Consider the following 15,879-nt stretch of genomic DNA (forward strand, 5'->3'; position numbering starts at 1 on the left):
AAATGATAAAATATAATGACGTGTGATGATAAGTGTGAGGGAAGTTAAAATTTGCTGATCAGGTTCATACATGTATTAAAGAAAAAGAAAAGAAAATGCATGCACGGTGATGAAAACAGACCTTTTCTTTGATAGACAGATTATGCTTACACCTGATTTTTGTGTCCAGAATGTTCTGTACTTATTATGTCGTGTGTAATGAGCAAAGTCAGCTCATTACATTTGACAAGCAGATGGTTGCCATATCAGGGGAAAGAAAAAACACAATTTAGCAATTTTTTTTTTTTTTTTATCCCCTCAAACTTTCAGCAATTGATCTTTCGAAGCAAGCGACACGATCTCTCCAAATATCTGATACAAATATCTAACCGGTTTCTTATGTACACCAGATCACAGGCCTGAATGTAATGCAACCTAAGTTCGGGGCTGAAATTCATGTCTGGCTTGGAGAGACACGCCGCTCACATCAGGCAGAGCGTCTGGAATTAAATCCATTTGGAATATTCACCTGATGTGCCTTTATTAAGAAAGTTCGTTCTATTAAAGTGCACTTGAATTATAACACGTCATATCGACTGCATAGGCTCGCCTCATAGGGCACAGAACAACAAGCACAGAGTTTAGTGCACTGTACATCTCCCTAAGTGTGGTGCCCGAGGTATAATGACATCATAAAACTCTACAGAGTGCACTAAATGACCAGGGGAATGGGCATTTGAGATTCAGCCACAAAAATATACTGAAAAAAATGTATTCAATTCAATTCATTCGTATAGAAGGACTTTGTCTCAAAGCAGCTTTACAGAAGTATGGAAAAAAAATTACTATTTATCTCTAACATTTATCCCTATTGAACAAGCCTGAGGCGACGGTGGCAAGGAAAAACTCCCTGAGATGATATGAGGAGGAAACCTTGAGAGGAACCAGGCTCAGAAGGGAACCTCATCCTCATTTGGGTGACACTGGACACTAATAACGTAAACGCTGATAATGTCCTTTCTAGAACAGCAATTGAGAGCTCTTAAGGAACTAATAGGTCAGTGTACATGACAGACTTAGCACTAATTAAATGATTCACTTAAGTGTAGTTGTTTTTAATGATCATTTTTAAAATAAAAAAAATAAAATAAATTTTAAAATAAAATAACAAAATAAAAGAAAGTGTTCATTTTTAATATTTTGTATTATGCGGTCACTTTTAAAAATTGTATTTAATATATATTTTATTAAATGTTTTTTTTAATCTATAGATAATATACTAAATATTTTTTTTTATTTAACAGATGATTTTTTTTTTTTACTAATCTAAATGATTTTAAACACCGAGATATTCAGTTCAAATATCTTAAATATACAGAAAAATCCAGATATAATCCTATAAAATTTTTTATTTCCTTTGTCTTACTTTTTTTTCCCCTCTTGTTTTCTCAGCACTATTTTTTAACATTTTTCTTTTCCTTTTTAACCAGCATCTTGTTTCAGGTCTTTGAGATATTTGCATAACTGCAGCTGAACGAAACACGAAAACGACATCTGTTGTTCCTTTTGTAGAAAGACTTTTCAAAAAAAACGTCCTGGCTTTTAAAAGCGTGTAAATCAGCGATACAAAAACCAGATTAGACCCGAGACCTGATCAGATCTTACATTGACAGAAAGGCCAGAAGACGTGATGAGGGTTTGTAACTCACCGAGCGTTCTCAGCAACACGAACTGCATTCCTAAAGCGAACGGCCTTTCCTGCTCCTCTACTGACCTACAAACAGGATGAGACACGTGGGAATGGCATTAGTGCATGGAAACCTATCAGACTTCTGGGTGTGGAGCTCAGAAACTCCGCTGGAGCTTGATGCTGTTTTCATTCCTCATCATGCTGATGATAATGAAGATCTACTGATCGCTGTCTCAGTTTAGAATCCCAGAGACTGAAAATTTTGTAAAAATTCTAACAAAAAAAAAAAAAAAAAATAGTACATGTATTTAGTGTATAAAATGACCTCTTCTTGATTCACTGTATTTTGAAACAGCGCCCAGATCAGGGCCAGTAGTTTTTACCGCACCTGAGAGTGACGATGATGGCGGAGGGCTGCGCGCAGGCGGTGATGAGAGTGACGATGAAGAGGAAGATGAGGAAGGGGATGAGTGTGTTGCAGGTGCGGTCACACTTCCCAGACACGGCGAAACCATTCTCGTTCAGGTACGTCTTCACGATGACCAGCTGGAGCTGACCGCCTTGACCACCGGAGGGAGGAGTGATGACCTGCCTACTCTGTACACATGCACAGTCTGTGTAGTTCCTGATCTGGAGAGAGAGAGACAGAGAAGAAAAGACAGAGAGAGAGACAGAAGAAAAGACAGACAGAGAGAGAGAGAGAGAGGGAGAGAGAGAGAGAGAGAGAGAGAGAGAGAAGAAAAGAGAGAGAGAGTGTGATCATGGGACCAGAGTGAGCTCTATATATCTTAACTGTATGGGAGTATTTTAAGTCTATGCACAGATAGTGACCTCTGGTGTTCAAACAGTGCAACTGCACCACAATTAATTCGTAATTAATGGAACGCTGATTTTACAGATTTTCACATCGCACATCATTGCATTTCTGCCTCGGGGATCTCACTATGCATCATTACAGCCCAAGTAGCTTGAGTACCTGGCCCCTTAGCAATAATAACACAAGATACAATCACAACAAGGTGCCGATAAACTACTGTACACAACAGACCTGGGAGAAAAGGTCAATTCTTCAGTATCAGGTTTATAGAAGGATGAAAAAATTTTCATCATTTCCACTTTTCAAACATTCCATCAAGCAGAAGCGGAATCCTGACATCATCTCCAGTTCCTACTGATTAACCAGTAATCATACGAAGTGATTTACAACCAGAACCAAATGAGGCTTCACAAGGACAAGAGCTGGAGATTGATGGAGCTTGAATGAAAGTTGCACTAAGCTTTTTTTCCACGTAGTAAATTTGCCAGGCTTCACAGAAGTGACAGGCTACGAGCGGCGGTCAGTTCGGTGCCATATGAGTCTCAATCAAAATGACAGAAAGCCTGATGATGCTCTTTTGCCACCTCAAACTCAAAAACCACTTTCCGAGTGCCAGGAATGTCTAAGATATCACTCGAGAGACCGTGTGGTTCAATGCTGCATGGATCCAAGTTACCGCTTGAGCCATACAGAGTCTAAGACTGGGGAATCGTCCTGCCCTGTGGGTAGGAAGGACGGCGGTCCTCTTGCCCCTCTCTGGCAGTATAATGAACAGAGCTCTCGTCATCTCAGGGTGATGACAGAAAGGGAAAAAAAAAACAACAGGTGATGATGCAGTGATTATTTTCCTTTAACTGAGAAGAAGCCTGTATTAGATACAGTACATTACAGCACAGTGAAATTCCCAGCTTAGGAAGGTGAGGTTCTGTCTCTCTCTCGGTCTTTCTTTCCTTCCGTCTCTCTCTCTGTCTGTCTTTTCTTCACTCTCTCTCTCTCTCTCTCTCTCTTTCTGTCTGTCTGTCTCTCTCTTGGTCTTTCTTTCCTTCCGTCTCTCTCTCTGTCTGTCTTTTCTTCTCTCTCTTGCACCCTCTCTCTCTCTCTTTCTGTTCATTCTGTCTTTTCTTCTCTCTCTCCTTCTGTCTTTTTTCTCTCACTGTCTTGTCTTTTCTTCTCTCTTTCTCTTTGTATTTTCTTCTCTCTCTCTCTCATTCTCTCTCTCTGTCTTTTCTTCTCTCTCTCTCTGTCTTTTCTTCTCTCTCTCTCTCTCTCTCTCCTTCTCCCTTTCTCTCTCTCTCTATTCTTCTGTCGCTCTCTCTCTATTCTTCTCTCTCTCTATATTCTTCTGTCTCTCTATATTCTTCTCCCTTTCCCTCTCTCTCTCTCTATTCTTCTGTCTCTCTCTTTTCTTCTCCCTTTCTCTCTCTCTCTCTCTCTCTCTCTCTCTCCTTCTCTCTAATTTGTATTGTCTCAAAGCAGCTTTACAGAATATAAGAAATAAACAAAAAGTTTCAGATTTAATATTAGACCTATATTTAAATTTATTTGTATTTATCCCTAATGAGGAAGTCTGAGGCGACTGTGGCAAGGAAAAATTCTCTGAGGAACCATGAGAGGAACCAGACTCAATAAGGAACCTTCTTCACCAGAGTGTGAGATTATAAATCATTATAAACACCAGAGAGGGTGAATTATCATAAAATATGTTGATGTTGAGTTTAACCAGGAGCTCCTGAGCTACTCATAAATAATCTCAACACCTGAGTTCATTATAGATTTAACACCAACTCCTCCATGATGCAGAAGTGTCTAGGATGTTAGCACGTTAGCCTTTACGCTCACTGCATGTTAGCTGTTGTGTGATATACAGACGCTCCGCTAACAACCGTGAACTGGCTATTAATAAACTGGAAGAATTTTGGACCAAATAAAACAGGAAGAGAAGTTTTGTGCTGCACATCAACACACTCACCCCTGTGCTGTCGTTCCCGACGGCGCTGCAGCCGGCCAGGCAGGGGTTAAAGTAGGTGATGCCGTCAGAGCCGCAGACCGGCGCGTACTCGTTTATCTTACAGCCACAGTTCACGTTGCAGCTCCCTGTCAGGTTCCTGTGAGTCAGCGTCAGAGTCGGCCTAGAGAGAGAAACGAGAGAGAGAGAGAGAGAGAGAGAGAGAGAAGAAAAGACAGAGAGAGAGAGAGAAGGGGGAGAGAGAGAGAGAAAAAAAAAGACAGAGAGAGAGAAGAAAAGACAGAGAGAGAGAGAGATAGAGGAAAAGAGAGAAAGAAAGAGGAGAAAGAGAGAGAGGAAAAGGGTAGAGGGAGAAAGGGTAGAGGGAGAGAGACGGAGAGAGTGAGAGAGAGACCGAGAGAGAGAGAAGGAAAGAGAGAAAGGACAGGGAGAGAGACAAACAGAGAGAAAGAAGAAGAAGAAGAGAGAGAGAGAGAAGAAAAGAGAAAGAAGAAAAAATGAAGAAGAGAGAGAAAGGGAGAGAGAGAAAAGAAAAGACAGAAAGAGAGAGAAGAAAACACAAAAGAGAGAGAGAGAGAAAGAGAGAGAGAGAGAGAGAGAGAGAAGAAGAAGAAAAGACAAAGAGAGATAAGAAAAAAACAGAGAGAGAGAGAGAGAGAGAGAGACAGAGAGAGAGAAACAGAGAGAGAGAGAGTCAGTAGGGGATGAGAGGCAATTTCAGACCGAGTGTTCTGCCCTTCCAGCTGACTCAGCATTATATCAGGAGCAGATCCGATGATTAAACTGAGCACAACAAAACACCAGGAGTGCGATCTGGCAGAAATGAGAAAGTGCTCCGGGAATGAAATTAACACTCTCTCCACTCTGAGCTTCTTCAGTCTTCAAGAGGGGAAACATAATGGGGTGTTTTATAGAAAGATAATTAATCATGAAGTTTTCCAATAACAACCCTAATTATTATTAAAAAAAAAACAAAAAAAAAAACACAGGCAACAATTTATCATGATTAAAGATCAACATGTCATATGATATCTCTTCACAGTGACCTTTATTAAAGAGAAACAGCTTAAAAAAAGATTATAAATATATATTGAATTCAGGGGTTGGACTCGGCCCCTTAGTTCCAGTGAAATGCATGTGCATGTAAAGGCAGGTGTTCCAAAACTTTTGGCAGTACATTTTTTTCCGCTAGTTTTCTCATGATCTCTCGACATGATCTCTCATCTCGACATAACCAAAAACACTGAGATTAAAAAAAGGAACAAAATACAATCAGATAATCTTCTAAACATTTGGCAGTGCAGTGGAAGAAACGGAGAAAAGCTGACTTTTTCTTTTGCTCAGTTGCGAAGGCATTTTTTAGCGTGCGAGGGTTTATAGGGTGATTACTCAGGCTTCAGTAAATCACTACTTCAAGATCAACCGAGGTTAAAGTATTTAGTATTTAAAGTGGAACGTACATTATTGAAAAATGACATGTGCACCTCTCACCTTTTTACTGTAATATTTACTGTACACCTTCACTAGCTTGACATGCTGACGCCTCGTAACATACGACGAGCTACTAATCTATTTTGGAGCTTGCCCTGACTCGACTGGTGTAATTATCCACCTCAGATTACACAGCACACTGACGCCACCAGATGCTTCGTTACATAACGACACGAGCGAGCGGACGACAGATTAGCTGCGAAGACCTAGCGAGACGGTCAGAGCACAATGACTCAGTGCTACAGAACTGGCTGAAATGTAGCTTTAAAAGGTAACGATCCATGACCTTGGGTTCAAGAAGTTTTCTTTTTTTACGAGAGTCTTCTTTAAATTGTTGGTTCACTTTAGACATTCCACAGCTGCTTCCCAGAGGCTTGGGCCTTTCTCTTTTCACATGGAAGGGCCTCACAGCTTCCTGTTATGTCTTCCGCAAACACACACAGCGACCCAGTCGGGCGCCTCTCATACTCCACGTCCCAGCGGCTTTTGTGTCGGATTCCCTGTTTATCAAATCCATCAGGATCATTCTGTTAAACTGTTATTCAGTTGCTTGCACGTGCAGTACCATCACCTCGTCCTACATTCTTACCACATCACCTCACATAAACCCATCTGCTCCACGGTGACAGTGCTAACCGATTTAACCAGCCGATCCAAAGTAGCACAATTATGTTTAGCTTTTCTTCAAGTCCTGCACCTGCATCCTGTAGGTATGAAACTGCAACCTTTTCACCAGCGTGTACTCAGTAACCTCAGAGGTGCTTGCTGCCTGTCCTTGGTTTTCTCCAACCTGCAGACTTTATAACTGTTCCTGTTTATAGGTGAAATAAAAGGAAGATTGAAACCCACGGCCTGCGATGTGAAAGAAGGCGGTGAAATGAAGGACATAAAAGGGCCGATAACGCGTCCCTAAGCGAAAATAAGCCTGTCTCTCCGCATGCTGCTTTAAACTCTTCATTTTCCTGGATGTTATTTGACTGAATTTAATACAGATTTAATGTTTTAATCTTTTAATCTACATTTACTTACAAACAATCCCATGAAGAAAGAAACATTAAAGAAGTGAAATAGATGGTTATATGCCTGGATGCACCGACACCTGGTCCGAAACCTGGTTTTTCGGGACTCTGCTATCAAATGCTGCTGTAATGTCTCGCAGAACCATACTGCACATGTCCCATCACTCGGTGGTAGCCAGTCATCTTCTACGCTGTAGTGAGCAGGGTGAAAACAGCCGACTCAACAAGCCTATTAGGAAAGCAGGCTCTGTCATGGGAGTGGAGCTGGAGGAAAGTAGGAAACATCTCAGTATCCTTGACAACACATCACACTCCCTGCATGAGACACTGGAGTCGTACCGGAGCACGTTCAGCTGTAGACAGAGACCACTGAGGACAACCACAGAGCGCTACGGGAGGTCTTTCCGACCAGTGGCCATTAAACTCTAAAACTTCTCCCCTTTTAGAACAGAGCAGAGCTGACACACTGAACACTGACTGTATTACTGTGTTATTATTATGTCCTCTATCCCAATTCACAATATTTACAATATGTTCCTTAATATTATGTGCAGTATGGTCTTAATTCTCTAGCATCTTTTTGTAAATATCGCATATTTCATTTGTATTTATTTCCTTCTGTAATCTGAAGCAGTCTCTGCCAAAAAATTTCCTTCAGGATTTGCCCCGTCTTCACTGTCTTGTCTTATCCTGTCCCATCTTGTCAGGTCTCGTCCTGTCTTGCCTGATCACGTCCTGTCTTCTCAGGTCTTGCCCTGTCTTGTCTTATCCCATCCTATCTTGTTATGTCTTGCCCTGCCTTTTCTTATCCTGTCCTATCTTGTCAGGTCTTGTCGTGTCCAGTCTTGTCCTGTCAGGTCTTTTCTGGTCCTATCAGGTCTTGTCCTGTCCTGTCTCATCCTGTCTTTTCTTTTCAGGTCTTGTCCTGTCCTGTCTTGTCAGGTCCTGTCCTGTCCTAATACAGACATTATTTCACTGTTATAGCATCATCTTGTACCTAAAAGCACACCGCTGCTATAAACTCTCCCATGATGCCTCTGATCGTTTAATACAAAGCAATCGGAAGAGACATGGAACATTTCATAGCTGCCATGTGCTTCTAGAAACGAGCTCCTTGTGCTGGGTTTTGTGTTATAACAGTTAAATAATATGTTATAAGCAGTGGTAGGTTGACTTATCCATTTCGGTAGCAGTATTGAGTAAAAAAAAAAAAAATCTTGTACTTGTATTCATACTGAAAATCATGATATCGATGCATCCCTGTATATAACCATTCATTTGACCGTTTATTTCTTTCTTGAGAGTGTAAGGTAGAATCAGCGAGCATGGATGAAGTGTTTCACTGGCCCTCGGTTCACTCCTCCTCTTTCACCTCAGAGAGTCCGCTTTGCCTCGACAGCCCTCATTGATCATAAAGTGAATCCAAACCACGGTCGTTTTTCGTGTCGTTAGATTATTTACCCGTCATAAGTGTACACTTATGCCAAGCAGCACTGACACATCCACAGTAACAGACCTTACCCTGTGGTATATGGGATGTTGATGCCTCCCAGGTTGATGCTCTCACAGCCCACGATGAAGAGCGTGGAAAAGCACAGCAGTGACACGCCGCTGCAGATCATCGCCAGCTTGGCCGACTCGCGAGCCCCGAGCTTCAGTTTCTTGATGATGTAGCCGCCCAGCACGATCCCCACACCAGCACTGGGGACGATAATCACACCTGAAACAGAAAATATTTGTATAACTGTGTTAATGAAGACGCAATCCTCGTTAACAGTGCAATTTTCAGATATTCAGTTCATGATGCAAAGCTGATGTTCCACACAATTACTGCAAAGTTACTATGCCTTCACGTCATACATAATAATAATAATAATAATAATAATAATAAACACAATTCAGCTTCATATGAGTGAACTCCAGTTAAGTGAACCTCCTCAGGCTCATAGTGACACCGCTGACAGACCGAAGCTTCAGTTTCAGCAGAATTTATTATGAAAGTCGAAGCTAGCTGCCGGCGATGCGAGGTCACTCTGCAGATCTGCACGCCTGCCTCCCAGCCTGCCCCTGCCCGAGCTCATCATCTGCCAAACGTATGACGGGCACAGAGGGAGCGCAGGGCAACAGCTGTGCCACTCTGGATTATCATTTCCATCTTCCACACTGGCTCGATCTTTATCGCGAGCTCCGAAACAGATGAGTTGCATCGTTGAGCTGATGATCCACTAAACACCACGCCGGCTTTTTCTTTAGGGATCGCGTGCTGTGTAGGGCTTCACAGTAGGGCCACGACACACACACACACACACTCACAAGGTGGTAAAAATATGCACTGATGAGACAACTTAGACCCTCCCTTCTTGCTAAATTTAGCCACATGTGCGTCAAATGCAACTCCTGGTGATGAGAGACAGGGAGAGACTGTGGAAACAACTTCACACAAAGGAACTCTTCATGATGGAGTCAGCGTGTTACATGAAACTCCACACGCTTCTCAGCACAGCTGCTACAGAAGCTAGGATTGCTTTAAACAAATCGCTCTCGGTCTTTTCCTCTCTGAGCTGCTGTCGAATAAACAAGAACAGGCTGATAAACTGGACACATGACTAGAGAATCGAGTGGAAAAAAAATAAGTGTATAACGTGTCTCAAGTTGCATTTGAAAATAAATTATATTGTTTTAAGGTTTATTTAGCAAATTGTTTAAGCGGACAAAATCAGAATTAAACTGAAATGACAATAGTTGATTTATTTAATTAATAAAACACAAAACAACAGGAAGTGCTTGATGACCTGCTCTTTAATAAATAACCCCCCCCCCCAAAATAAAGGTAAAATTTCCATTTTCAATTCAATTTATTTGTATAAACAACAAATGTTTCAGCAATGGACAATGGAGCAATTGTCTCAAAGCAGCTTTACAGAAATATAGAAAAATATAATAAAAATGATAAAGTTATTATTTATCTCTGACAGCTATCCTTAATGAGCAAGCCTGAGGCGATGGTGGCGAGGAAAAAAACTCCATGAGATGACATGAGGAAGAAACCTTGAGAGGAACCAGGCTCAGAAGGGAACCTCATCCTCATTTGGGTGACACTGAACTCTAAATGATGTCCTTTCTTCAACAGGTTATAGTCACGCGGAATTATGCAACCAAGAGCTCCTGAGGAACTAACAGATCAGTGTAGTTTCTAGTAAAGTTGGTGGGTTTGATATTTGAATAATTTATGTCCTCACCTCTCGTTCCTGTCTGTGTTCACAAAGCTAGAAGAAACTTCCAGTGGCTCTGTTGAAGAGTAAAGCGTCTATAAAATGTCTCAAAAACCAGCTTCCAGTCCTCTTCTCAAACAGCTTTTGAGCCATGTGATAGACTTCTGCTATAAACCATTGTTTTAATCATGGTTTAGAAATATTTGTATGAGTAAGAAAAAGAAAGAAAGAAAGAAAGATCTTCTGAACCTTTACCTTTCAAAGCACTTGTCTATTTATTGTATGTATATATATATATTTAATATACTGCCAGTGTACTAGATTCCTATGAGATGGATTTTAACGTGACATCCTTTTATTTGAGTTTTTCAGATTTAAAATGCATCTCGCTTTTATGTTACTTTGTAATATATCTGAAAGCGTAAGATGAAAATATTTTCTTCTTCACTGTGCGCATTTCATGATGCATCCTGACTGTTTTCAGCAAGTGCTCGACTTTAAAGGTGGTGCTGAAGATACTATTGAAAAGCACTGACTTTGATGCTAGGCAGGAAAAATGTCATGTTTTTCAGGGCAGTGTATTTCTTGAAGTGTGTATCATGGATGTAGGAAAGTAGTGGAAAGAAAAATACTGCATTTGCTGCAGGGTGTGCAAAGCATGAGTGCAGCTGCCATCTGAACACCTGCACATGATGGAACATCGTCGTGAACATCATCGTGAACATTATGACATCCACGGTGATGTACAGGATGACAGGCATGATGTTTATGATGATGTGCACAATGTGCATGATGTTATTCAGGATGGTGTTCAGGATGGTGTTAACGGCGGCGTTTAGGATGACATGCATGACAATGTTCAGGATGATGTTCACGACGATGTACATGATTGTCAGACATGTCATTATCAACATCATCATGATCATCCTGAACATCGCCATGCATACCATCCTGAACACCATCCTGAACACCATCCTGAACATTATCCTGAACACCATCCTGAACACCATCCTGAACATTATCCTGATCATCATCCTGAACACCATCCTGATCATCATCCTAACACCATCCTGAACACCATCCTGAACACCATCCTGATCATCATCCTAACACCATCCTGAACACCATCCTGATCATCATCCTAACACCATCCTGAACACCATCCTGAACACCATCCTGAACACCATCCTGAACACCATCCTGATCATTATCCTGAACACCATCCTGATCATTATCCTGAACACCATCCTGAACACCATCCTGAACACCATCCTGATCATTATCCTGAACACCATCCTGAACACCATCCTGATCATTATCCTGAACACCATCCTGAACACCATCCTGAACACCATCCTGAACACCATCCTGAACACCATCCTGAACACCATCCTGAACACCATCCTGATCATTATCCTGAACACCATCCTGATCATTATCCTGAACACCATCCTGATCACCACCATGCATGTCATCAACATTCTCATGAACAGTGTCATGCATATCATCCTGTACATCATCATGAACATCGCCATAACCATCGTTGTTCACACTGTCATGAAAGTCATGCACCTCATCCCTGTGCACGTTGTCATGAACATGCACATCATCACATCCTCATACATGTCAACATAAACATTGTTATGTACATCATCATGTTTCAATCATCACAGTGTCCACAAAACAGCATGTCTCCTAACACTAGAAAGAACTGCTAAAATATCATTTGTCCACATTAACCAGTCCTGCAGAATTAATCCAGCATAAATAAATATTTACACAGAGAGGAAACTCTATACAGCCCTGAGTGTTTGACCTTGATATTTTTTCACATACAGCTCTCACTGAGGAAACCCTGAGAGGCAGAATTAATCTGTGACCTCTCCGCTGCTACCTGGCCACTCACCAGGTCTGAGTGAGAAAGCATCTGTGCTGCTTGGTTAAGTCATAACCATATGTCAGGGCCAGAACATTCGGAGGGATCGACGTAACGCCTTGCTGTGGCAAGCTCTTTAGATAATGAGACAGAAATCTTAAATCAAATGATCAGAGCAAGCTTTCTCAATGGCCAGATTGGAAGGAAGCGAGCGACTGGCTCCGGTTCAGGCCAGGAGTTTCATGCAGTAAATGTCAGCGCAATCTCTCTCTCTTTCTCTTCTTTAATCCAGCAGCAATCTGCTCTGCCTACGCAGGCTCGAGTGGCAACAGCCATAAAAGGAAACTCATCACACCTATGCATCTGCTCATGTGCGTGCACGATTATCTGATGTGTAAATTAACATGCTGTGGTGGGATCAGATGTCGCGAGCGTGCGAGATCCGTGATGGAAGGAAGTGGAAATGTGGTGAGAATTTCAATTAAATTTCAATCCGTACAGAGAAAGTCGGAGGATCTACCTGTGTAGATGCTGGCGTTGGAGGCAGGGATCCCGAACTGGGACTCGATGAACTTGGGGATGAAGGTGATGAAAGCGGTGACGATGGCGCTCTCGGCCGTGTAGGAGAGACTCACGAACAGGAAGGTCATGTTGCTCAGGATCCTGACGGCCGCCTTGGGGAGCTCTGAGAGAGAAACACGAGCGTCAGACATTCTGCTGAGCCTCATTAGCTGGATCTACAGAGCTGGATCAGTTCCCTCGTGTCTCTTTGCATTTCATCTTTTCTGTCTCTCAGTATTTCAACTGATTTCCACGATCCAGCTGAACTCTGCTGGAGACTAGGAACGTGCTTTTTTAACACTTTAAAGGCATATGTAATAAAATATTTTGAAATTTGTTTTAAAAAATTGTAAAAGTTTTACATAAGCTTAATCCCAGCCACTTTCACCAAGGCAAGGCAAGGCAAGGCAAGGCAAGAAAAAGAAAAAGAAAAAGAAAAAGAAAAAGAAAAAGAAAAAGAAGTTAAGGTAAGGGAAAGGAAAGGAATATGAAGGGAAAGAAAAGAAAAGAAAAGAAAAGAAGAAAAAAAGAATAGAAAAAGGAAAGGAAAGAAGAAAAAAGAAAAGAAAAGAAAAGAAAAAGGAAAGAAGAAAAAAAGAAAAGAAAAGAAAAGAAAAAGGAAAGAAGAAAAAAAGAAAAGAAAAGAAAAGAAAAGAAAAAGGAAAGAAGAAAAAAAGAAAAGAATAGAAAAAGAAAGAAAAAGGAAAGGAAAGAAGAAAAAAGAAAAGAAAAGAATAGAATAGAAAAAGAAAAAATAAAAAGGAAAGGAAAGAAGAAAAAAGAACAGGAAAGAAGAAAAAAGAAAAAAGAAAAGGAAAGACGAAAAAAGAAAAGAAAAGAAAAAAGTAAGGAAAAGGAAAAGAAAAAAGTAAGGGAAAGGAAAGGAAAAGGAAACGGAAAGGAATATAAGAAATAATAGCATAACACTGGAAATCACTAATTATTAATATTTTTCTCTGAATATTCTATTTAATTTTATTTATTTGTATAACATTTTAACCGCCACAAAGCAACGTTTTGCTTGCTTTTTTTTTTTACTTTCGATTTGGAATAAAACAAAAAAAAAAAAAATCAGTACAAGGGTGGTATAATGGATTACATCATAAACACGCTTAAGATAAGATTTTTTCCTTAATTAAAGACACTGAATTTTTGTCCTTTTATAGTTACATTTAAATATTAAGGAATGTCCGCAAAAGTTCGTTTGTGTTATTGTGTAAATTATTCATTCCCGCTCTCTAGGTTTTTCTCATTTCGGAACTTATTATAAATAATAATCGGCTTGTTGAGCTTCTGAGAAATCGTAAGTTAAAGTCACAGCTCTGACTGTTCCAGAGACTCCTTTCATAAATACTAAAGAAAACCTCACCATATCAACAATTACAGAGTTTTTTTCCCTCTTCATGTGGCGTCCTCTTTACTACACAAATACAGGAACTTAAGCGCTTACAAGAGCTTTAACTAAAACCGTAAATTAAATCAGTAAAATTATTCCCTCACCAATTAGAATAGAGAATAAAACATTACTGTGTTGAACTGAAACTACATTTATTTCTATTATAATTATAATATCTAGTATAGTATTATATAGAGCAGAGAGCAGACACACAGGGAAGGCAGGTAAAAAGAAATGGGATTTAAATATAAAAATACTGGCCTTAAATTTATATACGGATTAAAGACCGTTCAAGATTAAGATACGAGTTATAATATGATTAAAAAAAAGGGATTTAGCTTAAATTGCCACTTTTATAGAATTAATACCATTATAAATCCGAACCCTTCATGAGAGCACGAGCAGTGAGAGGATAAGAGGACACATGGGATCTGCTCACGCTGACGATCCCTTCACTGCAGTTGTTCATCTTATGATTTAGTATCTGCCATATAAATAACGCCACTCATAACACGGAGCAGAAAGACGATGTGAGCGGTGAGAAATGCTGGAAAAAAAGACGTTTCTTATTCGATTTGCGCTCGACGCCAGATCGGTACAAACAGCGCAGATAAAGATGATTCATTTACTCGATGTGTCGTGTCGTCATGACGATCCGTCGAAGCCTGAGGTGGTGTTCGACTTGCTAAAGCCCGTTCTTTAACACTAGGATCTCCTCGCGGGTTTAAACGCTATCAGGAGCACATCACGGCGTTCAAAGAGCTCGCTTACCAATTAGCAGGTTTGTGCCGTCCTGTTACCATGGAAATCTGCAGGATTTTTCATTTGTTCCTGAATCCTAACTCATCACGGAGTGCGCTGCCTCTCTGAACACTTTACCTAGTAATTATTAATGTCACACACGAAAAAAAAAGCCTGGATGTACGTCATAAATCTCAAGGACTCGTGCACATACGAGTCAAGTGGGAAGAAAAAGCTGTAGGCTGTCGAGCGAGGTTTCACTGAAAACGTTTTTTAAAGACATCTTGAGGCTTTTCTGACCCAGTAATGCTAATTAGCTCTGGCTGCTAATTGAGTTTTTGGAGGCGTTTAGAAATAATACAAATAGTGCAGGAAAACGATCACATTCATAATAGCTGTAAAAGCTAAAACAAATTTATTGCTAATATAAATTTAATGATAATACAATACCTCAGATATTAGGTATTAGAAAGGAGGAAAGTGGGGGAAAAAATCCACATAAATCCATAAGCTAACCTGCCAAGATTTCTGTGAATTCATTTCTTGAATTGTTTGTAATGCTAAGTAACCTCAGACAAGCTAACTTCGGAATCTGTACCGCTGATGCTAAAGGACTTTAGCTCTTTAAGTGCAATCACAAGTCATACTGATATAACTTTTTACATTTTCACTGCTAAAGCCAACAAGCCGGCTACCAAAAACTAACATGGATTTCAAAAAGAATACATTTTTGTCTTTACAATACTGCTGATGCTAACTAGGTGACTAACGTGGGCTAACCTGACAGGATTTTTACTTAATATCATGGAAGCTTACTTGAAGTACTGTAAAGTTAAATAAAAACATTAATTATTAATGATAATTGCAAGTAATAACAACTTACTAACCTGACAGAATTTCTAAGCAAAGTGAGATTTATAAATAATCATTCCTGCTGTTACTAGCTAGCTAGCATGAGCTTACCTGACAGGATGAGAAGATTATGTTTTTGTGTCCTTTTTATAATTTGTACTGTGAAAGCTGGCTAGCTGGCTAACTCGGGCTGAACTAGCACAAGCTCCGAGAGGATTTTTTCAGTCAGATTGTTAAATGTTTATATACAATCTTTATAATCTTTACTTGTAGCGCTAT

General features: G+C 40.2%; 1 protein-coding gene across 2 annotated transcripts in view; it reads right to left on the reverse strand.

Annotated features, from left to right (window-relative positions):
- Positions 1-15,879, reverse strand: part of LOC131344419 (solute carrier organic anion transporter family member 5A1) — a 44,089-nt gene that overhangs the window by 2,614 nt on the left and 25,596 nt on the right. For both annotated transcript variants that reach the window (XM_058376717.1, XM_058376718.1), the window contains exons 5-9: positions 12,571-12,735; positions 8,484-8,682; positions 4,456-4,615; positions 2,058-2,299; positions 1,689-1,753 (exon numbers count right to left, since the gene is read on the reverse strand). In XM_058376717.1, coding sequence (XP_058232700.1) covers positions 1,689-1,753; positions 2,058-2,299; positions 4,456-4,615; positions 8,484-8,682; positions 12,571-12,735 — 831 coding nt within the window. The remainder of the gene's footprint in view (positions 1-1,688; positions 1,754-2,057; positions 2,300-4,455; positions 4,616-8,483; positions 8,683-12,570; positions 12,736-15,879) is intronic.

Source organism: Hemibagrus wyckioides, linkage group LG23 (assembly GCF_019097595.1).
Source record: "Hemibagrus wyckioides isolate EC202008001 linkage group LG23, SWU_Hwy_1.0, whole genome shotgun sequence".
Lineage (NCBI taxonomy): Eukaryota > Metazoa > Chordata > Actinopteri > Siluriformes > Bagridae > Hemibagrus > Hemibagrus wyckioides.